This window comes from Chroicocephalus ridibundus, chromosome 1 (genome assembly GCF_963924245.1).
Source record: "Chroicocephalus ridibundus chromosome 1, bChrRid1.1, whole genome shotgun sequence".
Taxonomy (NCBI): Eukaryota; Metazoa; Chordata; class Aves; order Charadriiformes; family Laridae; genus Chroicocephalus; species Chroicocephalus ridibundus.
In genome coordinates, this window is record NC_086284.1 from 62885697 (window position 1) to 62908970 (window position 23274).

Sequence of the window (23274 nt, forward strand, 5' to 3'; positions counted from 1 at the left end):
CCGCCAGCCTCCCCCCTCCGCCATCACCCCTCCTCACAGGGTCCGGACGGCCGGGATGCCTCGCCCCGCCCCTCTCCCTTCGGGGCGGGGCCTCGCACACCTGCGAGCCAATCAGACGCCGCGCCGGCCGCCCGCCCTGGGCAGGCCCCTCTCAGCGGCTGCGGGCAGGAGGGCTGTCATTCACGTGACGTCACGGGATGAGCGGGCAGGCAGAGGTATGGCTGCCGTCCTCTCGCTCCTCCCGGCGCTAGGGGCGAGCGGAACGCGGCCGCCCGGCCGCTAAGGGCTTCTTGTTCGCTCGCTCGCTCGGCCGGCAGGCGGGCTGCTCTCCTCGGCCAGGGGTTCCTGAAGCCCCCGAGACCGGGGGGAGCCCCGCGGCCTGGCGGGCACGGGCGCCCCGGGCGGCCCCGGGCTGCTGTGGGGAGGCCGCGGGGTGCTTGATCTGTCCCGGAGGCAGCGGCTGAAGGCGGAGCAACCGCCCGTCGGGGTCCGTGTGCATTTTTGCCTTTGGATGTGTAAAACCCTGCAGGCTGTGTCAGCTGCCGTGCCCCTCTAAGGAGGCTCCAGAGCTAGGGGAGGCGGGTGGGGTGGGTGTGCTGCTGCCCCTGCCTTCCCAAGGGAGGTTTAAACATGGCTGTTGGTCAGCTAAGCCCTGCCTGGCCTGTGTCTGCCCTGGGCCGTGCCCCGGTAGTCAAGGAGCAGCATCTCTGTCTGGTTCAGGCGTCTGCCCATCTCTGTAGACGCAGGTGTGGCTGCTGGCTGTCCCACGCGTCCGGCTGCCGTCCTCTGCCTGGCATCCTCAGGCTGTAAAGCTCCTTGAGGCTACTGACAACCTCCTTCACCTACACAGTGCCTCTGTAGGATCCCTGCCAAGGAGAGACTTTGGGATCTAGCATGAAATAGTGTTTTATCCCAGCCCCGGCGTCTTCTCATTTTTGCTTCCAAAAACTGTGGCACACACATGTGGTGTCCAGTCCCCTTTCACTCAGCCCAACGTCAGCTGCCCTTGTGTCTCATTCAGCTCTTCCAGATGTCTGTCATGGCTAGAGGCCCTCTGCCAGCCTGGTGCTGGCTTTGTCTGAACCTGCGCCGTCTCTCTCCTGTCCTTGGGGAAAGTTCAGTCTTTGACTATATGCAGCTGTTGCTCCACTGAGTGGTTGCCGCTGTGTAATTTGGAGATGCTTGCTGGGCTGTGCCTGCATGTCTTATATTTCTGTGGCTTAGGCTGCTGTCGCTAGTTAAGAGTGTGTGTGCCTTGCTCATCTTAGGATATCAATTATACAAATATATGAAATATGTATCTTGTGACATCTGCCAATATTTATTATTGAACACTTAATGAAAAAAGTAATTCCTGTGGTTGTTTTTCTTATAGTTGCATGTAAGATCTAAAACTAGTGTATTCAAATCCATTTTTCATATTACTCTGTTTTGGTCTTTTCCCTGTGTAATCAAGCTTGTACATGGATCCTAAAGCTACAGGATTAAATCGTTGCTGCCAGCGTGGAGTTCTTTTAATCCTATATACTCCATATGGCTCTATAAACCCAAAGTAATTTGGTTGTAATCAATGTTTAGGGGCTTCCTTAATTCTTTTCCTTAATAATGTCTGTGAGAGATGGGAGATAAAAATACTTTTTCCACTATAGGGAACTGTAATTATAGAAGAGTTTTTATTTCCTATTTATTTTTGAGTCTCATAGAAGAGTTTTTTTTTCTTATTGTGGAAGAATTAATATTCAAGTCAATTGTGGCAGTTAGCTCTTGAATAGCTAAATATAGATATGTAGAGAAGGTAAGAAGCATTTCAGTTTATGCCTTGAAGCATCCTTTGAAGATAAGGATGCGTCATTTTCTAATGGAGAAAATAATGTGTGGAGTGATAAGGTGACTTGCTCATTACTACATGTAAAATCTTTGAGCCAGAGGTAGGGTTACTTTTTTGTTACTCTAATACAGAAGAAACAAAAGTGGACTTGCAATTTTGGTTTCTTTCTTAATTGTGCGATTGTTCATCATAATGTGTAGATTTGGAACACGCTTGTTTTTATTTTTAATTATATTATTTTTTGTTTCATTTCTAGGTTAAAGTGAAAATACCTTTTGGAAACAAATATCTTGATGCTATCTTTTCTGTCCCAGAGAAGAAATCAACATATGGAGTGATTCTTACTCATGGAGCTGGAGGAGATATGAATTTCCCTCACTTAGTGTCTTTGTCAGCCTATCTTGCATCCCATGGAGTTCTGTGCCTGCGGTTTACTTGTAAAGGCCTTAACATTGTTTATAGGACTAAAGCCTTCAAAGCAGTTGTGGTAAGAAGTGACCAAATTATGCCAAAGCTCAAATCCATGAGTGTCTTCTTCTGAGTTTCTTAAATTATGACCAGAGATTAGTCAAGCAACAGTGGGAAAATTAGAAGTGATGGTTAGCTAAATGGAGCACTGTCTGTGAACAGAAACAGCAGGAGCAATTTTTACGTGGGCAGTAGCTGGAACAGCTGCAGCAGGTATGTGGGTTTGAGTTCAGGGAGAGAAAGAAAAGCTTGACAAAAGGATGTGAAAAAAGCAAGGGTGCTTTGTGGGAAAACTTACAGCTTGAAAAAATTGAAGTATTTAGGATGGAAACAAGAGGTAGGTGTTCTGGAAAGGCTTGGTGGGGGGAAGAGAAGTAAGGGATACAGCTTTGGGAGCAGCTTTGAGGGGAAAGAAGCTGACCTGGGAATTGTGCTGGGTGTCTGAGGGTTGGCAGCTGGGAGAACAAGACTTTTGGGCAAAGAGTAGGGGACTCTGGGTCACAGGAGGAGTTGAAGCAAAAGAGATTGGGAGTAGCATATGGGAGCCCTAGAACCTAAATAGGCTTTGATTTCCAAATGAGTTTAAGGTTTTATATGTGTGTGGTTTATCTCCTTCTGCTGCTGCTACATTATCTAAGATGTTCTTATATACCTAGATTGTATTAAAATGAGCAACCTATTGTTGTAATGGTATCAGCTTAGAATATCTTCCTGTTCTGGAGCGCATAGGAAAAAGCGGAAATTTTCTCCGGATCAGCTGCTTTTATTGGGACATGGGAAGGTAGCTTGAGTGCTTTGCATTGAGCATCAGACATTTTTATTGGGGAACTAAGTCCAGTTCTTAAGGAATTCATTTGTATGATGTCATTATGATTAGATGTACATTATTTTGAGGTTAGACTTTGCTAGCTTTAATGGGGATGTTCTCCATTCTTTTTTGAAGAAGCATAATGTTGTTGGTGAGTTTCTAGTAGTATTTTGCTGTGTAAAGGTAATTTAAAGGCCTGTGCTAAGATATACCACCTGATTAGTTATCTCCTAAAAACTGAAAAAGTTGTTGCTGAATTTTATATTCTCTGTCAGACATAACTGATTGTGTCTTAAACTTTTCCTTGGAAATACGTGACCTCAGTCTCAGTGAAGGGCATTTTTGCTAACTTGTTTTGCCTTTTGATGGGCTCAGAGCCTGCATGTGGTCTGTTGCTACAACTGAGTTGATACACAGTAGCTGCTTATGTTTTGGTGACTTCACAGGGCATCTGGAATTTCAGACTTGCTGAGAACTAGTGTGAAATTGCTTATGGTTATTATGTTGTTACTGCAAAATGTTATGAAATCATTTGTGTGGAAAAACAAGATAGCAACTTGTATGTATCTGTTCGTTGTTTAATCTGCAGTGCTGAAAGAGCTTCCTGTTTTGTTTAGTAGCTACAAACAAAAAAATTGTCCACCTCTCAGCTGCCTTAATTCTGACTTGTAATGTTTCTCTTTATCTTATTTATTTAGGAATACTTAAAGCTTTCTGACGATTATAAACTTTCAGGTGTCTTCCTTGCAGGTATTGTTTTTATTACCTATAATTTTTTTTTCTTATACTGTCTGTAATGATACCAGACTGTACTCCATTTTTTTAAAGTCTGTCCCACTTTGGTAAGAAGTGAAGGAACAGATGTGGATGACAGGTTTCAGTGTGAGGTGGGCACTAAAAGCTTGCTGTCTAACGTGGGAACAAGCTGAACAAACTCCCCCTGGTCAGTATTGCCTAGGGAGAGCAATTTGGCTATCTGCTGGGAGAACCCTCTTTTACAAAGAGCTGAATGTTCTGTAGTCTTCACTAATTGATTAGCAGTCCACCGACTGCCATGGCAACGTAGGTGCCAAGCCCACTTGCAGATCTGCATTAGGGTGTCTGAACGCTACCAGCCCTGTCGCTGGTGGCCGCGTGGGACGGGTGCGTGACTGGCTTGAGCAGCGCTGCTTCCCGGGTCGCAAACGGGAACACCCAGCCTGCCGCGTTCACCGCATTCTCCTGGGAGCACGGCTGTCTAGACCTGTTCACCCCCCTCATGATGCCCCAGGTCTCGCTCCAGAAGGAGGATGGAAAGAGCAATAGACCATGTTTTCCAGGTAGTCTGGAAGAAAACTTCCTTGTCACTTGTAAGTGATAGGGCACGAGTTCTCTGATAATCCGTATGTACTTTTTAACTGTGTATCTTGAAAAATTCCAGTTACTGGTAAATGGAAAACCGTTTTACCAAAGCAGGTTTTGGTAGAGAAAACCTAGTGGCAGATAGAAAATCTGTTATATTATGTGGAAAAGGAAAGTAGATGGGTGCAATTAGGAATAACTTGATACAGGAGACCCTGAGTGTTCTGTGACTAAGCGAAATCAAATCTGCGCTGATGCAAGTTAATCCCGCTGGAATCAGCCACTTCTGACACTCAATTACAGAGCATTGTCAGCTCGTATGCCTCTTCTTTGAGGAGATATTTTGATATCCCCTTGCTGTTACTGACTGATCTCATGCTACAAGTTCACACTTCGTTATTTTTTCCCCCCCCTTCTACTTTTACTTTTAGGCTAAATTTTGAGGTGTGCATAAGCACTTGCTGGATTTGTTTTGGGAGTAAGGCACATGAAACTGTTTTTAATTTGAGCAGGTTAAGGTTGCATGAAAAAATGATACAAGATAATAGCATTGCTGTCTGGAATTTCAAGGTTCTGGAGCATAGGACCTGTCCCTCTCTTCCTCTTGCCCCTAGGATGGACTGCCGTTCCTTCCAGTATTGCAAAGGATCCCTCTCCATTTATCTTTTTTCTTTCACCCCTTCTTTTTAAATGGGCATGTGAAAACATTAATATAACCAGGCAAATATTTTAGCATAAAATGTTGAAATTAGGATTAATATTTTTCATGGAGTAGATGAATAAAAACATCCCTAGCATCTTGTACTACTGGTATGCTGAAATTCACTCAGATGGATTGGTTTTAAGAGTTATTTACTCGAACAGAATGTGGAATAGGTGACAGCAGATACACTTTTTTTCCTTTATTTTAACATGGGAGAAAGGCCGTTCCATGGGCTCACGAGCTGCTGCCTCTGTGATACGCCATCTTAGCCAGGAGGATGATGATGACTTCATTCAAGGTCTAATATGTTTATCTTACCCATTGCATCGACCAAAACTTCAGTCCAAGCTCCGGGATGAAGATTTGTTATTTATCGGGTGTCCGGTACTGTTTGTCTCGGGATCAGCAGATGAGATGTGTGAAAAAGTGAGTACCCTTGTAAATCCTGCTGTGAAGGGGCAGCATGGAGGAATAGGAATGAACCTGAGTGACATCCGTACTGGTGTACACAACGGTGGCTTTGATTAAAAGCCTTCTCTAAATATATATCTATATCTTCTTAAGTGAAGCCTTAGGCAGGAAACTTCATTGGACATAAGGAAGCGGGGGGTTTGGGGGATGCTTTCTTTTGCTGCTTAAAACTTCTGGATTGTGCTTGATCATCCACTCTAGCAAACTCATCTTTGGGCCACTAAAATACTGCTGATTTAAATGTTTTCTATTTTTTAGTAGGCTTGTATAAATCAAAAACAGCTTATGGAAGGAGCAAGTTATTTGATGTTCTGTTTTAACCATGTCAGGTTACAAAACATAAACACTGTGCTGTGCAACCAGTCTCACATTTGTCACATTTTCATAACTAATTCTTCTAGCAAAGCAGTTCCACCCACAAGTCAGGCTTCTGTGGTAGAAAGTGACATTTTTGTAGAGATGAAGAGCAGGTGTGCAGAGATGAGACCACAGTGGCTTTCTGCCTTGTTTTCTTGCAGAGTAGGTATCTGTTATTCTTGAACTATTTAGCTTGAATTTGGGTCTGCACAATTGGCGTTTTCCATGCTTGGACAGTTTCTAAGGAGTCACAATGCTTTCGCGAGGAGTTGTCACCACAATAAGTGAGGCTAGCAACCAGCAGGTCCTTGAAGGAGTGCCCTCTGCATGGGGAAATCTTTAAGAATTTCTGAGCTCGTTCTTAGATGTGTTTGCTGAGAAAGTTGAAGAGAGCCAAAGCCAATCTCTAGGCAATTCTGTTGCTGCTCTGCCACTGTAGACAACTCTGACGGAAGAAGTTCTGTCATTTTTATTGCTAGTGCTGCCCTCTGGCAGCGAAAGTGGATTCCTTCATCCTTCTCCCTTCGTGGGAAGGAGCCTACACAGGGCTGTGACCTTTGCAGTTTTTTAAGTTCTAAGTTTCTACTGTTTTGTGTTTGAGCGAGGGCTAACCTTTGAGGAAACGCCATTACCGAAAATGGTAACCATTTCTATCAACATGTTTTTAATGTGCACGCAGATCCATTTTGTTTTTAAGAGCTGCCTATTATGTGTCGGCCAGGCAAAGCAAGAGACATCTGTGAGCTGCACAGTTTGCAGCAGCTGATTCTCCAACTTTTTCTTTCTTATTTTCTCCACAGCAATTGCTAGAAGGTGTGGCAAGCAAAATGAAAGCCCCTAAAAAAATCCATTGGATTGATAAAGCAAACCATGGGATGGCAGTCAAAGGACGAACAACAGACGATGTCATGGAAGAAATAAATGCACAAGTTTTTTCGTGGCTTAGAGAGAATATTGAACTGGAGCACAAATGATTTGAAGTGTTTAAGGAGTATCTTCATTTAGATGTTCCTAAATGCAGCAAATTAAGAGTGTGTTACTTCTGAGACGCATTTTTTAAAACAGGTATTTTCAGAGGTCTAAGTGTAAATGCAAATAAAACATTTTTGTGTGAATGAATAACATTATGCAAAACAATAAAGAATTATTTAAAGGAAGGACGGAAATTTACTGCATATTTAATACCATGGCAGCATTATTTTCTGTGTTTCTATGCAAATAACTGTATACAACACTGAGTGCTCTCCATTAACAGCTAAACGCTTTTGACTGATGTTTGAATACACTGGAAAGAATCTATTTTGGCAGCAAATCTTTAGATGTGTTTAATTTCTGAGTATATTACTGATGCTATGCTTATTTGAAATTAAAACCTGCCGATTTGTAGAATTCTGTGAGCACATGCCCTGAGGGTGGCCAGCAGGGCTTGAACTACCCTGCCTTGGTGCCATATCCTGGCACTCCAGTGATGCAGGGGGAGGAAGCTCGTGTCATTTATGATGTCACTACCCCAAGGGGCCAGATTCTCAGCCTGCGTGGGGAGGAGGAGGAGGTAACGCAGGCATGGTTGCACATGAAGAGCAAAGAACATGGGCTGGTTTTGGAAAGTCACCCTCCAGCAACTTCCCTTGCGTAAAGGACTGATGGCAGTGGCCCTTTGGAGAGATGGGCACGGAAAACTATTATGTAGAACAGATAAAAGACAAAGTAAGTTTATAGGGGTGGAGGAACTCCTGGAGGAGGGAGGAGTTATGGCATGTTGCACGAGGCTCCTGTCAGGAGAGCTCAGAAGAGGCAGATGGGGGTCTGGACCTCATTACCCCTCAACAGAAGGAGCTGAGGCCTTCAGCTGAGCTCTGAGGTTGCGGAGTGGATGAAATACTTTGTGCGTGCTTGCAGCTGCAGACTTCCCCATTACGGGCTGTGAGTAACCTGCTGGTATAACCAAAGGTTATAGCAATACATTAATTGCTTTCAGCAAAGTCACCAGCAAGTATCAGCCGAATGATGACTCTCTGCGATGACCCCTGAGATGAAGTGGCTGGCTGGTCCTCAGAAAAGCATCTTGGCTTTGTCTCCTGAGACGGTGATCCCATCTCCGCTGCCGTCAGTTCCCTAAAACCTGCTCCGGTTGTTCTGCATCTCTATGGCTTGCTGCTCGCTGTTGCGGTGCCACCAGCTGAAGGTGAGCAGGCAGCTTTAGCCTGGAGGTCGTTCTTGGGAGGAGCTGTTGTGTGTGACAGCGCAGAGCTGCTTAAACGGACTTTGAGTCAGCCCTGGTGAGCTGAGAGGATTTCTCTGACGTTTTGTCCAAGTGCTTAGATCAGCTAGCCTTTTAAAAATCAGATAGGATATTCTTCTGTTGTTTCTCACAAGATGCCTCAAGAACACTGATCTCCCAGCAGTAGTGTTGTTCAATAAGCATAGCAAACATTTAGATCTTTGCAGAGAAAATAACTGTGTGGTTTTTAAATTGACTGGCTGTGTTACAGAGAAAATAGATCCTCGCTTTGGACTGGAAATGTGCTAACTTTAGAATTCGATGAATTTAGACTTGACTTTAAATTCACCTATAGATCATTTTCAGATGATGTTGATATGCTCAAAAGTAACAGTTGAATTACTTAGTATGAGCAGAAAGCAGGTATTCTAAAAATCGACTAGGCTGCTGATACAATGATTGGTTTAGTTTCAGTAGTCACTGTTCGATGCTACTTAATTCTTTTCATATTGTCAAAGAGACTGAGTTTCAGAGACGAAGCGTCCGTGAAAATCACATGGAAATTAAAACTTCTATCTAATATTCCTGAAGTGTCCAATAGCACTATGTTTTCCCTTCAGATTAAAAAAATATATTATAAACGCCACATCATTGTCTTTGAGCATACTGATTATCTCAGAAGGAATAAAGTTATGGTCCAAAAAAGATGACTTTGGATAAATACATCAATTGGGGGGGGGGGGTTAGATTTACAATTCTTATTCATAGAATCATAGAATTACTGAGGTTGGAAGGGACCTTTAAGATGATCAAGTCCAACCATTAACCTACCCTGACAAAAACCACTTCTAAACCACATCCCTAAGTACCACATCGACCCTTTTTTTAAACACCTCCAGGGATGGTGAATCCACCACCTCCCTGGGCAGGACCTTAAAGATCAACTAGTTCCAACACCCCTGCCATGGGCAGGGACACCTCCCCCTAGACCAGGCTGCTCATAAGGTTGCTAGGAAGTATCTGCATTTCCAAGTTATCTCAGGACAGTAACACATCACTGATACAAACATGTTTTTTATTTAAAAAAAATTATAAAAAGGTTTTTGAACAAGGCTTTGCAACCACTGCATGATAAAAAGGAAATAGGGGGTGCTTGCTTTTTCTACCATATGTAGATCATGACACAGTAGACTTCACAATATCCATTGAGAGCATCCATTGGTATTTTAGTCCAAGTTTTTTTTCTTTCCTTAAGAAGACAGTCTGAATGTAGGTAAATATTTAAAAAAATCGTTGTATTTTTTTCTATTAGAGTTCGTCTTTGGCCTGTAGACAAGAAAGAAGACACATTTTTCAGTTAATTGGAAACTCAGGTTTTAACTGTCTAGTCATACAAATACATGAAAAAATGTTTTCAAGTTCGATAGGTGTTAATGTTCTGGTAACTGATACTGTGGGGTATTGAGCAACGGCTGTTCCAAGTTGCTTAAGTGAGAACTGAAGACATCCATCACTTTACATTTAATGCTGTATGTACTGTACCTTTTTTCTGTGGCATGTACATGGAAAAAGGTCATCATCAGGCTGCTGCACTTTCTCCATCCCATCTCTGATTTTTGGCTCACTCACTTGCAAGCTGGCATATTCCTGGGTTTTAAAAAAGGAAGGTATCGTAAATTCATAAACTTGTTAGATTGTGCACCTGGTTGTAAATACTGCACCAACTCAGCTGAGTAATTGTGTAGAAACTCTGGGGCTACACAATCTGTTACTCCACACTGTGTCAGCGACAGGGTAAGCAGATACTTAGCTGCTGACAGGAGCCCCTTCAGGCGCCTCACTGGAGTGTCAATATCTGGGTGCTAATGCACAGATATTTTCAGCTGCGGTTCACAGGGTGCGTGTCGGATGTGGAATTCTTTGATCATTGTGGGCAACATATTCTTGCAGATTAGGTCAAGATTTATGGGTCCGATCACTTCTCTCAAAGCGCCAGCGTAGCCTTAAGGGGCTTCATAGGAGATAACTGCATGCAATGGTTGTAAACCAGCTGAAGTTCTTAATTGCTGCTACTTGCTTTGTGGCTTCAAGTACTGGACTGGCCCATTTCCAGCAACTCCGTTGCCCTGAGTTCTTTCTGTGGGATTTCTGTTTTTGTGGTAGCAGGCATTAAAAATATACTAACCTGGAAAAGTTTGAAATAGTAACAAAAAATGTGATCTCCCATGAGATTGTTTCTTGCAAATTCTTGTCCAGATTTTGCAATATTTTTTGCCTGTCGAAGAAAATAAAAGGGTTTTTTTTTTAAATTCTCAAAAAATAGTGGTTATTTCAGGATGCTGGTATTGATTCTGGAGTTCAGTGTTGACAGTTTAGGGTAACTTATTTAGTTTTATTTAAGCATTCTTAGAAGTAAGGCATTCTTATGAAAATACTCTTGATTTTTCCAAAGTTCAATTTAATTTCAAGTTAGGACAGTATTATGTATTTTTTTCTTTTAAAGTGTTTTTCTTGTTTGTAGAACTGATAACAATAATTTTTACGTCCTTCTTATAGATTTTTTTTTTTAAAGAAATTTACTTTTTGCTCTATTTTGTCTAGAAACATTACTGAGTACTTCTAAATGTATATTTACCTCTTCATCATGCTCTTTTGCCCACTGTAGTTTTTCTAGTAGATCACTCAGGTCACTTTTAAATGGAATATAATGTTTCCATGGCTGCAGCTCATTATAAAAATGCTCATAGTAGATGGAATCTTGCTTTAGCACCACACTGTTTCCTGCTAGTAGATAAGGCAATCTATATGCTGCCACTGTGCCATCAATATTAATTTGATATTTATACTGGAAAGAAAATGACCATCAGTTATTAACAAACAGAAGATCCGAGTAGCTTGGTTAGGTTATATTATTCTGAGGGCACTGGTATTACTGACTTGCCGATATTGAGAAATGTAGGATTGGCTAGGCAAGCATCAATGTTTAAGTAGCTTTTATTATTTAGTTTGGAATTCATCACAGTGCAGGGTACACAGAGATGCCCTCTTCATCAATTAAGTTCTCCGGAAATTCTTAGACGCTCATCCTCGGATGTAAGGGTAGATGTGCCACTTCATCCACTGATTTTCCCACTATGTTAGTTATGTTAGTAGACCTGATCGCTGAATCAGGAAAAAGAAATAAAAAGGAACTTGGAGTTATATAGATTACACGAGGTTCTACAGAACCTTTAGATGTAAATCAACATTATCATTCCTCAGTGTAAGAGCTACAGAGCAGTTAATCCCACAGGAAGGGATGCCTATTCACGCTTGTTATTGGTGGTGTGCTGAAAAACTAAAAATCACTTTATTATCAATAATATATACAAAGTTATTTGATAATGGGAAACATCGAGAACCTAGTTCTATGAAAAACGGTTAGTGGCTTACCTTAAAAAAATCAAAAAATGAAATGTGCTTAACAATGGGGCCATAGAGGCTTTCATCATGTTTGAAAAAAAAGAAGTTTGTGAAAGCAGCATCTATAATCTCTGGGTATTTTCTGCTGAGTTTTACAAGTTCAAGCCTCTCTTTTCGGCTGTCACGTCCTCTCCAGAACGCTGTGGTATTCTTGTCTTCCCATGATGGGCCAGTATTTGCTTGAACTGACATCATATCCAGACTGACTCTGGAGGAGAAAGAAGTGATTTAATAGTGAAGCCTACTGAATTTTTTTTAAGTGCAATTACTTAAAAGAGTTTACAGTACCAATAGGCAAATACCAAGGATGAAGGTAAGTCATGAGGACACCCATGTACGTATTGTATCAGTATTTTTGCAGCGATAAAAATAGGTAAGGAATGTCAAGTTTATAGGCCTGTGGCAAGGCAGTATCAGTTCAACTACAACATGGCACGTGGAAAAAGTACCTGTCAGTTGTCATGGAAAAAAGTGGCTAAAAGGGGTTATGGTGCCAGAAAGATGAAGGTGATACCAGACAATGCAATAGCCGATAATGGTGATGAAGCAGTCACAATAGCTCAAAGCAAGGGTTTTATGTAACTAACTTAACACAACATACTTCACTTCCTTTGCTAAATTAAAACACATGAACTGTGGGGGCAAGGGGGAGCAAACTTAGGAAAAGTCTCGATGATAAAGCCAAGGGACCTGAACTGAATGCAGTGAAATGATAAACAGGTTCAAAGTGGATAACAAAGATCTTTTAGAAGCTGGCTTTGTAGTGTTTCAAGACAGTGACAGAGCAGTCACGAAGGCCAGTTATCATCAGGAATCAAAGTGGGAGATGGTAGGTCCTAGGTTGAGAGTTCTGGCTACACTGGACTTTAAAAGGTACAGAAAAAAGATTCTAGGAAAATCAGTAAAAAAGAGGCCTGGCCAGTTGTCAACATGTTCACGGGGGAGGGAAAAAAAGCAAGCAAACAAAATACCTACCCTCTAAATGCTGTTTTCAGTGACTTCACCATGTTTAGATTAATTTTTGTTTTTGAAATGAAACAGTGAAGTATTTTAATATTTGTCATTTATATTGCACAATACATAACTTGGTTAATGGTAAAATATTGATTACACAGTTATTACCTATCTCTCGGGTGCCAATGTCTTAATGAATAAATAAAGAGTAAAACAGTTAATATACTGTTAATACAAATACATTTTTGGAAGATCATTCACTGTGAATTTTGTGAAAATTTTAAGCAATTTCTTACCGTCCCATAGTCTCCAAAACTGAGTCTGTTAAGTCATATGTTGGCATAACAATGTCTTTTGACTCACTGGACCCACACCATGAGAAGATGGGGTGCAGGTTCTGTGGGGACTTCTTTTTCTCCAAAGGCCAGTCCCCCAAATTAACAAAAAATTCTACATCTGGCATTTTCACCTAAACAGAAGCAAAGTAGGCACAAGTGCATTTTAATACAAAGCATTACTAATTCTGCTGGAATCCTACATTTTGAAAACAACCTCACTAAGAGAAAAAATAGCCAGGTCTCTAATATACTTAATGTACCTGTAATAAATTGTTAAAGTTCAGAAACATGTTAGAAGTACTGAGACCGTAGAGTAAAGCCTACAAGATACTATTTAAAAAAAAAAAAAAAAAAAAAAAAAGATTTGCAGGAAGTCACGTAAATGCTCTCTCTTTTTTTTTAAGGGATAGGAACACACCGCTTTAGGGGATGGTTTCTTGTTATACGTTTCATGATTGGCCACACAATCTTTGTACCAGGCTAGCACTGGGACCTAGTAAGAAATCGTATAGTTCCAAGGTAAGTTGAACCACCTTGTTGACTGTATGGAAAATTGCTGTTGGGTGGCAAATTAGTTTTCTGTTACATCAGTGAACTGATTTGCCCTGTGTCTGCATGATGACTAAATCTAACAGAAGAGAAGTAACAGAAATGAACAGCCATGATGGGAAGACCACATTTAGTCAGCGCTGGGGTTAATTATTAAGCATAACATCCTCACTTTTTTTTTTTAAATAATTGGTAGTATGCAACCATATCTGAAATCACTGTTGCAGCCAAAAAAGCAAGCAAAACACTGTTGATGGCCAGGAATGTTAAGCACCAGAACCAGGAATGTGGTTCTGGTATTTGCAAGTGAAGTAAGAGAAGGTACAAAAAAGGCAGCTACTGTAATAGGGATGGACCAGCTGCCTTCCGAGGAGAAGCTGAAAATGGTGGGACACTTCAGTTTGGACAGCAGAAGGCTGATGGCAACATATGGTTGAGTTTTACATGCCCTGAAGGCACATATATTGTCAGTGCAGAACTGATGCTGTGTCTGTTCTTAAACTCACCCTCTCATGGTATTTTTTTTTAAATATAAATCTCCACTACATCCCCCTCAGTTGCCTTTTTCACAGCAAAAGAATCCTAGTCAAATTATCTTGTCTTTGCATGCCTAACAGCCTTCTTGCTGTGTAACTCTTTTCAAGAAAGTGAAATGAGAACTGCAGTGTTTTCACAAGATAGGCATGTCACAGGTTTCAAACTGTATCATCACCTTTTTTCTTTTATTTTTGCCTCCCTCCTTAGTAAGTCTTAATTGTGTATTTGGCTATTATGAATATCTGATTATTATAGTGGCATTGTTGAAAAAGCGTTGGAATAACTCCAGGATCTCTGTCCAGACTACTAACAGATAATTTAGAGATCATGATTAGGACGTGTGATTAGGATGTTTTGTTCAAGTGTTATCATCAACGATCTTAATAGCTACATGAGAAAATATCTGCTCTGAAGAAAGAACAATTATGAATGTTAATAATTCTCAAATTAAAATATACATATACACATAAAAATAGAGCTTAAACATATTGCTGACTCCTCATCATATATACGCATCAAAGCATTTCTCCTCTCAAACCCCTTCATTCTTCAGATCAGAATGGCTAGTGACAGGCTAACATTTCAGGATTCTTCTGTGCCCCAAATACGTTTCATTAAGTTTCTGATTTAATTTATGTTTATGGTAATAATTTGCCAAATATCAAACACCCTCTTAAATAGTTGAAAATATTTTCTCTAACTTGACGATGTGTGAAAGCCTTCAGCAAAGACCCCCAGAAATTCTAAAGACAGAGACCCAAAGCAGTACTTTTTGTCTTCAGTATACAACACAAAAGGTTTCATTGTGTACCTTCATTGCAAAGGGGGTTTTGGCTACACGTGCTAATCTTCAGCACTGAACTATATTAGTACAGTGCCATCTAATGGTTATAACAGACATAGAAAAGCTACAAATTATATCTTATCTACATCCTCAATGGTAACATCATTCAACAGGTTAAATCATCTTCTCCAACCCAATAGATCTTTCAGTGACACTGTCTTAACAGAAATTCCTGCAGTATTTAATGTGGGTGAGACAAATTGTGTTTCTGTCTTTGGAACTTGCAAATCTTTTCCAACATTTAGCCTAAAGACCTTTGATGCAATTTAATTCCATTATTTCTTGTCCAACGCTACTGACACTGAGAACAGCTTACTTCCATCGAGCAACCTTTTAGATAATTAAAGGCTACATTCACATCTTCCCTTAGACACTGTTAGATGAAACAATCCACACTTAAATGAATCTTCATTTGTATGTCTAGTCATTCTTACCACTTTCCTGTGCAATGTCAGTAACTGAACAATATTTCTTGGAGCACAACACCCAAAGGTGGACACAGTAGCATAACTGATCCATTACTAATCCTGAGTATAGTGGAAAGGTTACTTCGCATTTGTCACGTGTTTGTTCTGTTAATGTGTGTGTTTAGCTTTTTGCAACAGCATGCCACTACTGAGTCGTTAAATTTGTGATATGGTAACCTTGACACTTTTCTGCAGAAAATAACCGCTCACCCCCTATTTTAAATAGGTGTCATAACTATATGACTTATCCCGCCTTTGTGTAGTATCCTGCCCTCACCACTTTATTTTATCCATTTTCCATACGATTTTTCTTACTTGTTAAGAAAATTTTTAATTATGACGCTGGACTGTGAGGTGCTTGCAGGTTCTTTCATTTTTGTTATCTGACAAATCAATAAGCATATTCTCTTAAGTCCATCTTTCAGTCAAGTTATTAAATGGTGACTGAACCTAGAACAAACCACTGAAGAATACATTTGTGACACCTTTCACCTCTCTGGAAACACTGGCAACTATTACTTAAGTAAGGCTTTCCAAGCAGGTTACAGTAGTTTCTTCTAGGCAGTATTTTCCTGTCTTGTTTGTGAGACTTATCCTCAAAAGCCTAACTAAAATTAAGATACTTGCCATCGATACAGGAAGCCTGTTATCTTGTTATAGAATAAAAAAATGTATAGTTATGACCTATTTTTATGTTAAATCCATGTTGTTTCATACCAATTACCTTATCTTTCAGCTACTTATAAATAATGTGTTTATTTTTTTTAAGATTTTAAAGGATTTTTTTTTTAGGTGAAAAACTCCACACTTCAGTAGCTCCTCTCTCTTCTTTCTTCTCTTTTTAAAAGACAAAGTGTTTTGTCTTTTTACAGTCAAAAATAGATATTAACTTGGATATCTTTGTATTTCTCTTACTACTCTCTTCACGTAATAATCACACATTTGTGTGTGCTGAAACTTCAGCCCTGCTATATTCTGTCACTATGTACATAATGTCATTTTTTCTCCAAAGTTTCCCCAGGGAAGAGCCTGCATGGTGCTTTTTGCTTATACATCAAGGGAAGTTTCCCCACATGCCACCTGTTAGGCTTTTGGTGCTCTTTCTCAACCCTTCCCGTCTTGTTTTCAATATATGGAATTTAATGGAGAATGGTATACATTCCCTATTTTTTTCAGTCATCCTGTAAGATGTGCTAGCAGAGACAGAATTTTCTGTTAGATGCTGCAGGATGATTTATTTAGTCTACAGGGAGCAAAATCCCACGCTCTGTCCGAATCTATCAAACTCTCCTATAAAAGCTTGCTATTCAATTAACATTTGTGATACTCCATACACTGATCAAATAAGCAGTCTAGAACATGCCAACTTCAAACAAGGAAAACGACCTTTCCATTATTAGTCAAAGAACAAGAAGGGCTTTTTAACAGAAATAGCAACAAATATGCTGAAGTATATTTGTTCCCCAGGCGTCTATAAATTAGGACATATAGAATAAATGACTGTACAGATGTACTCACTTTTCTTGTCAAGGAAAGCAGTATGGCATCCATGAAAATTCTGAAGCCAACATGTTCCCCGTATGTCTTTATATAAACCTGAAAATAAACAAAGGTTTTATTGGTCTGGTGTTTTCATTTCAGAGAATGACTGGCACAATTTAGAGGTCTTTTAATCACGTAGTAAGTAACTAGTAGCTGTATAGATTGATGAATCAGCTGTGAAGCTTTAGAAATCTCATGTCTCTAACTCATCACAGAAAAGTGACCAAAAAAAAAAAAAAAAAAAAAAAAGAGAAGCTTTGCTTTGCTTGCTTTTGCAGATGCTTTAGGTCTGTCCCATGGAAACTGTCTGCCTTTCTGTTGTGTTCCCTTGTTCTCATTTCCATAGGAGACTCTACTGAAGTCAGTACAGTTTTGTTAAAAGGAATTGTAGCTCTGATCCTCCATCGAGCTAAGTGGTATTTCTGTACTGCAGAGTTATGCACAATGTAATTTATTGATGTATGTCAAATTAGATGATCACAACACGCCACAGCAGTATCGCTCAAGAGAACAGGAAACTGAATTAGCATTTAAGAGACTTGAGTCTGTGCCCAGTACTCATACTGATTGCTTGGAAAGTTAATTTGCCTTCACTGTGCTTGAGTTGCTTCTGTGCTTTAGTTGCTTCAGTTGTATCGTGGACAAAAAGCCCTTTCCAAAGTAGGACAGATACTATTGAGCTCATATACAAACTGCAAAGCGTTCAAGGGCAGAGAAGCAAGCAAAGTTAAGTTTCTTAAAGAACACAAAACAATAAGCCTTTCAACTGGGAAGAGCTAAAAGCAGCCTAGTTGTGTGACTTGCCACCAAGTGCCCATATAGACTTCAGATCAACCCATGCCATACCTCATTATCTTTGATGGTGTAATGACACAAACTCTGTCTTTGTCCAAACCTCTGTGGAATTTCTTTTGCAATCTTATCTGGATCAACAATGGGAAAATTTGCTAGGTCTCTTTGAATCTGTGGAATGATTTGAGGGCAGTTCATCTCTTCCAGCCATGCACTGCTCTCCTCCTGAGGGCAGTCACAATTTTCATGGTAAATAGGTCCTATCAGGAACACAATTATTATTTTAATAAGTCACACTATTGAGCTGTCGTGATCAGAAAAGACGGTCAGGCACCCAGCATTCGTCACTTGGGGCCAAACCTTCATCAACTCTAAACGGACACATTTGAACTTTTTTTTGACTCCAATGGAGTCACGCCTAGCTACATCAGCTTCTGTGTGAGCCCTCTACGTATATTTGCTAGGCAACAGCTTCACGGCATTTGTTTCTTTTTACTATTTTGAATAGTACGTGCAGGACACCTATAATACCAATGGAATTTGATAGTTCTTAGAAGTACTGAGGTCCCACAGAATCCTATGCTAATCCTAGAACACATTCTGGGACACAGTTTGTGAGAAAAAGCCATGACAAAAAAGTCTGTGTGTAGCAGTGCTTCTTACCGTTTAAAATGTATGGAGACTTTGCGACATGTTTCTCTCCAGTTTTGACTTCTATCTTCAGGTTTTTGTAGCTTGCATACATCCTGTATCTCACAAGGAAGGAACCATCTTTCCTGTCTAATACTTGCACACCAACCCGAGTGAACTGTTCATCAGGAGCAGTGATCTTCACCTGGAATGCATTTTCACCTGGTGACGAAGTAAACCTACCAAAAGAGTAAGTGGGAGGTTCAATAAGAAAGGAAACACACACCAGCTTTCTCAGTGTGACACATTCCTTTTCAAGTTGACACATTTCCAGTGAGTTCACTGAGCCACGTTAGGTCTTTATGAGTGGATTCTAATGTTCACAAGCAAGGCATGATTTTTCTGAAGAGAATTTTGTTAGGCTACCTAAAACATCTCACAATGTTAGAAGCATTAAGTATCAAGAAGGTTCCACTCAGATACTCATGAGCACACCTCCAAAATTACTTGGTGCGCCACATGTTGAACAGTGTTAGAAATATGGTCTTTGATTATATGGGAATAGAACAACTTTAAAAATCCAGCATAACTCTTCATTAATAGTAGCTCAAGTGTAAAATGATGGGAAGGAAGAAGAGCATGCAGATAAATGGATCTTGGTGGATATATATATCAAGGGGCAACAGTTTGAAACTGAAAGAGGGTAGATTTAGATTGGATATAAGGAAGAATTTCTTTATGAGAAGGGTGGCGAGACACTGGAACAGCTTGCCCAGAGAAGTTGTGGATGTCCCATCACTGGAAGTGTTCAAGATCAGGCTGGATGGGGCTTTGAACAACCTGATTTAGTGAAAGTGTCCGTGGCAGGGAGGCTGGACTAGCTGATCTTTAAAAGTCTCTTCCAACCCAAACCATACTACGATTCTATAAAAAAATACCAGGACAAGCTTCACTTCAGCAGCTTAATAAGTCTGTTATTTTACATACAGAAGCAAAATGTTTCCTGCTTACTTTTTTTTCCAAGAATTAAGGAAGTGAAGAACACAGTTAGACATTTTAATCATTATGGTAGCTCATCCAGGGGAAAAAAAGGATATTACAAATGCCTGTGGCTTGGCAGGGAAAAAACATTTTAGTGAGATCATGTAATTCAGTGCGTACTTATGACATTTTGATAAAATTCACCATACACCAATTGTAGAAAAATCTCCATAAAACCAAATAATTTGAAAAATCATTTAGTTATCACATATCACAGAGGTATTAACAAAGTTGGCACAGTGAAAATGCTGCACCTGCCAACTTCCTTCCACCTCTTTAAACACAGTCACAAATATGTAGGGAGACCTTGGGATAAAGAAAGAGGGGGTGGGAGGGGAGTGGGTGGACTAATGGATTACTGCCCAGCAACCTGGTCACCTTTCCTAAAACTTGTCCAGACACACTAGAGAGCTGCCAGTTCAAATAAATACAGTTACTGTCCAAGACAAGCTGAATTGGCAGCTTCCAGACTTGTGCATGCCATGGTACATCTAATCTGGACAACATGGATGGAGCATTCTGAGCTCCTATCCAGCGTGTATGGTCAGGGTTTCTTTCCTGTAGAAATAGAAAGCCATGAGCATTCTCTGAAAACCAAGTTTATCTATTTCATTCCTCCATTAAGTTGACTTAATGGTCTATAGAGTACTTCCTAAATGACTCTATTCATCTTGTGCCTATGTGTTTAGGAGAAATACTGATGTTCACAACAGTGGAAAGAAGCAGGACACCTGAGCAGGTATATAATAAATTAAATATATTAGTTATTGTTAAGGTTTTGACAAAGCAGAACAAATCATAAATTGTTGGCTGGACCAACATGTGTGTTTTGCTGTTGAATATTTTCACCATCTTTTTTCATCCCCTTGTGCAGTTATTTGATACTCTTAAGAAAATTAATTAGCTTTTTCTAAGTGATATACAGAAAAAAGTCATGTAGGAAGCCTTCATCACCAGTAGCTTCCCTTTCTGCAAGAAAATCCCGAGTGAATTTCTGCCTAAAAGGTACAAGTGGTTCAGCCGGGATATGAGCGTGCAAGGTCAGCCCTGCCGAGGATGGGGCACGCAGCCGTGCTGGCACTGCTGCCACTGAAGGCAGGGAGCGGGACGCTTTGCTCCCTCACAAAAAATCCGGTAATTACGGTATGGACCCAGGGCCTGGAAATATTTAAGCTGCTGCCCAAGGTGGGGAAAGTCACGCACCCACACACCCGCTGCGGGGTGGCAATGCCTGGGGAAGGGCACATATAAATCTCCGCTGCTCCCGGCCTAATTCACTTCACCCTACTGACCGGGAACGGGGAGGTGTGCTGGAAGCCTGAGTTTTTAACCGCTCTCTCGGATTTATTTTTTTTCTGCCCACAACCGAAATCTCCGTCAAAACTGCCGCCGGCCCCGCCGCGCTTACCTCTGCCCTTCGGCGTCCACGGCCTGCACGTAAAAATAGCGGGCGGGGAGGGCAGCCTCTGCCCGCAGCCCGGGCCCCCATACCGCGCTGCGCTCGGGGCTCAGCCGCCCGCCCTCGCCCGCGGCGGCCCCCGCCGCCACGGCTCCCAGGGCGAGGCAGAGCGGCCACAGGCCACGCATTTACAGCGCTTCCCCCGACGGAGAAACACCGCCGGGGCGCGGGAGGGAACGCAGCCGGGGACCTTCCTCCTTCCCTCACCGCCGCACCGGGGAGTCCCGCCCTCGGCGCGGCTGCATGGGGTGGGGGGCGTGGAGGGGGAGAAACCGCGAAGCCGCCGCCCTGTCCCGGCTGCCGGCTCGGCTCCTCAGGGAACCATCCCGGCGGCGCCTGAGGGGAGCGGGGCGCGCGGCTCCGCACTTCCGGCGCGGAGCGGCGCTGCTGGGAGCTGTAGTCCGGCCGGGAGGCGGTTGGGGGGCGGTTGGCCGCCAGCGCCGGGTTATCCCGGAGCTGCCTCAGCCCCCGAGCGTCCCGCCAGCTCCAGGGGCTTTGCTGGGACCCACCACCAGGATCGCCTCAGAGGAAGGGGACCGGGGAAAGGCAGCTCTACCGGTAACTCTGACTTACACATTCGGACGTTGCTGTTTTCTCCGTGTCATGGGCTCAAGCCCGCCCTCCCCGTTCGCTCCCTTTTCGTAACGTTAGGGTGAGAAATAAAGCGTTTAAAATCGTGAAAATGTGTTTTCAAAATCCTCCGCAGAGCAGCAGAAGCAGGTGCGTGACATGCAGAAGCTCAGGTCACCGTGCCGGATGGATGGGCGCCTCACCAGCCCACTGCCATGGCGGCAATCACCCTGCGTGCGCCTCGGGTGACTCAACAGGCGGATGAAAAGCATTTTAAAAAAGCCACAAGGTTTATTGAAGATCTGAGAACCAGAAGTAACGCCGATTTTAGTACTAGTAAACAGTCAGCGTCTCCGTTATTTCAGCATTCACTCATGAAACTCTGAAATGAGTTATCAAGAAGCAAGCAAGCCAAAGGTGATTCCAGTTGGATTAATGGTAATGACTCGTGTGTATTCCTAAATAAAGCTTTCCTTTTTTTCCTAAAGCTTTCCTAAAAGTTGGAGTTTGGCTATTATGTTCTGCTTTTCTGAATGATTTTACGTGTATATATATAAAATCTTGAAAATTTGAAACTGGTCTCTTCAAACTGGTCATGGTTAATAGCACCGGACTCTGAAACGCGGCGCAACTTGCGCGCAGAACAGCAGATGCAGAAAGCAAGCGTGAAATGCCAACACTAAGTACGTACGCACACACACAGACCCAAATGCTTTCCTTTGTCACTTAGGTATGGAAACCTCACACAAATTAAGGCTTCTTCATGGGAGAACTTCATTCCCAGAAGGTACTTTCAGTTTTGCTCTTTATTGCTTTTCTCTTGTTAAGGGAAAGAATATGGACAATTGAACCTCATCGTCAAGGAGTCATGGATTTCGAAAACATCTTTTATTTTACATTCTGAAATACTGCAAATGCGTTTATAGAAAAGCACACAAAAAAATTCTTGCTTAGAGAAAACTGCAAGCTGAAAAAGTTCATTGACTTGGGTCAATGAACACAGGCTTTTCCAACAACCAACTTAACCACAAAATGCCTTAAAAAATTACAAAGCTCCAACTTTTAAGCATGGTTTTCATCTCCTGCTGTTCCCATTGGCATGATTTTTCAGGACATTCAGCAGTGAGAAGTCTTGGGATTTCCATTCTGAAAATTCACACAAGCCCCGTTTTATTTCTGTGACCCTTTAGCTCCTCTCCCTTCTCTCTTGATGTACTTTACAGGCTGCAATCACATTCCTCCTCAGCCAGTCTCCTTTAGTGAGGGGGAACTTTAAAGATGTTTTTATTTAAAAAGAAATTTCATAGCTGTAGAATTCACAGAACAGCCGTCCTCTTCCCAGCAGGGCGGTATGGGCACGTTAAAAAAAGGCAGAGCAGCGATGAAGTAAAGGTGACACACACAGCTCTCCCCTCCTGCCTCTTTCTCCTCCAGCTTTTCCCCCCCACACAGTCGCAGCCCGGGGGAATCTGCGTACAGCTCTGGCACTGTTTGTCAGCACCCAAACAAGCCGTGAAGAAAAAAAAAAAGCAACCTAATTTTAGTCCTGGCTGGCAAAGCCAACGCTGCTGCTATCCTAATGCCTATCATTTGGCTCGGAGAAAAAATGCTTTGGAGGCAGAATTGTTTAATTACTTCAAAGGCTGTTGGCCGACGGAGGCTCAGCAGACTTCCAGCTGGCGAAGGCAGCCGGGATGCTCTCCGAAGGCAGCCGGGACACTCTCCGCAGCAGAGGCAGGTCCCCAGCCTGATCCAAGGTCTCGTCTTACTCCTGTCCAGGTGGTGGCAAACTCGTCTGTGCCCACCGTCGCCAGGTTGCAGACTGCTGCAACTCTGCTCTGCCTAACCACTGACAGCAGTCACGTAACTATAACGCTAGAGAAGAGACTTGA

The 23274-nt window shown here is 42.0% G+C and overlaps 2 protein-coding genes across 4 annotated transcripts; one reads left to right on the forward strand and one right to left on the reverse strand.

Annotated features, from left to right (window-relative positions):
- The first annotated feature begins 154 nt into the window (after positions 1 to 154).
- On the forward strand, positions 155 to 8831 carry TEX30 (testis expressed 30). Of its 2 annotated transcripts, none has more exons than XM_063337230.1 (5): positions 155 to 215; positions 2085 to 2315; positions 3803 to 3854; positions 5369 to 5574; positions 6777 to 8831. In XM_063337230.1, the coding sequence occupies exons 1-5, from the start codon at positions 198 to 200 to the stop codon at positions 6948 to 6950; spliced, it is 681 nt and encodes a 226-aa protein (XP_063193300.1). In that variant the 5' UTR covers positions 155 to 197; the 3' UTR covers positions 6951 to 8831. The 2 variants fall into 2 exon arrangements, with proteins under 2 accessions (XP_063193300.1, XP_063193309.1); XM_063337239.1 differs by lacking the exon at positions 155 to 215 and adding an exon at positions 229 to 487.
- A 445-nt stretch (positions 8832 to 9276) lies between these two features.
- Positions 9277 to 21155, reverse strand: POGLUT2 (protein O-glucosyltransferase 2). 2 transcript variants are annotated; one of them, XM_063337250.1, is made up of 10 exons: positions 20762 to 21155; positions 18346 to 18551; positions 17737 to 17942; positions 16867 to 16944; positions 12910 to 13082; positions 11630 to 11867; positions 10833 to 11042; positions 10383 to 10472; positions 9740 to 9844; positions 9277 to 9523 (listed from the first exon to the last, which is right to left on the reverse strand). In XM_063337250.1, exons 1-10 carry the CDS (start codon positions 20938 to 20940, stop codon positions 9506 to 9508), a joined length of 1503 nt encoding a protein of 500 aa, XP_063193320.1. In that variant the 5' UTR covers positions 20941 to 21155; the 3' UTR covers positions 9277 to 9505. The 2 variants fall into 2 exon arrangements, with proteins under 2 accessions (XP_063193320.1, XP_063193330.1); XM_063337260.1 differs by lacking the exons at positions 17737 to 17942; positions 20762 to 21155 and having other exon boundaries at positions 18346 to 18479.
- Positions 21156 to 23274: the final 2119 nt, after the last annotated feature.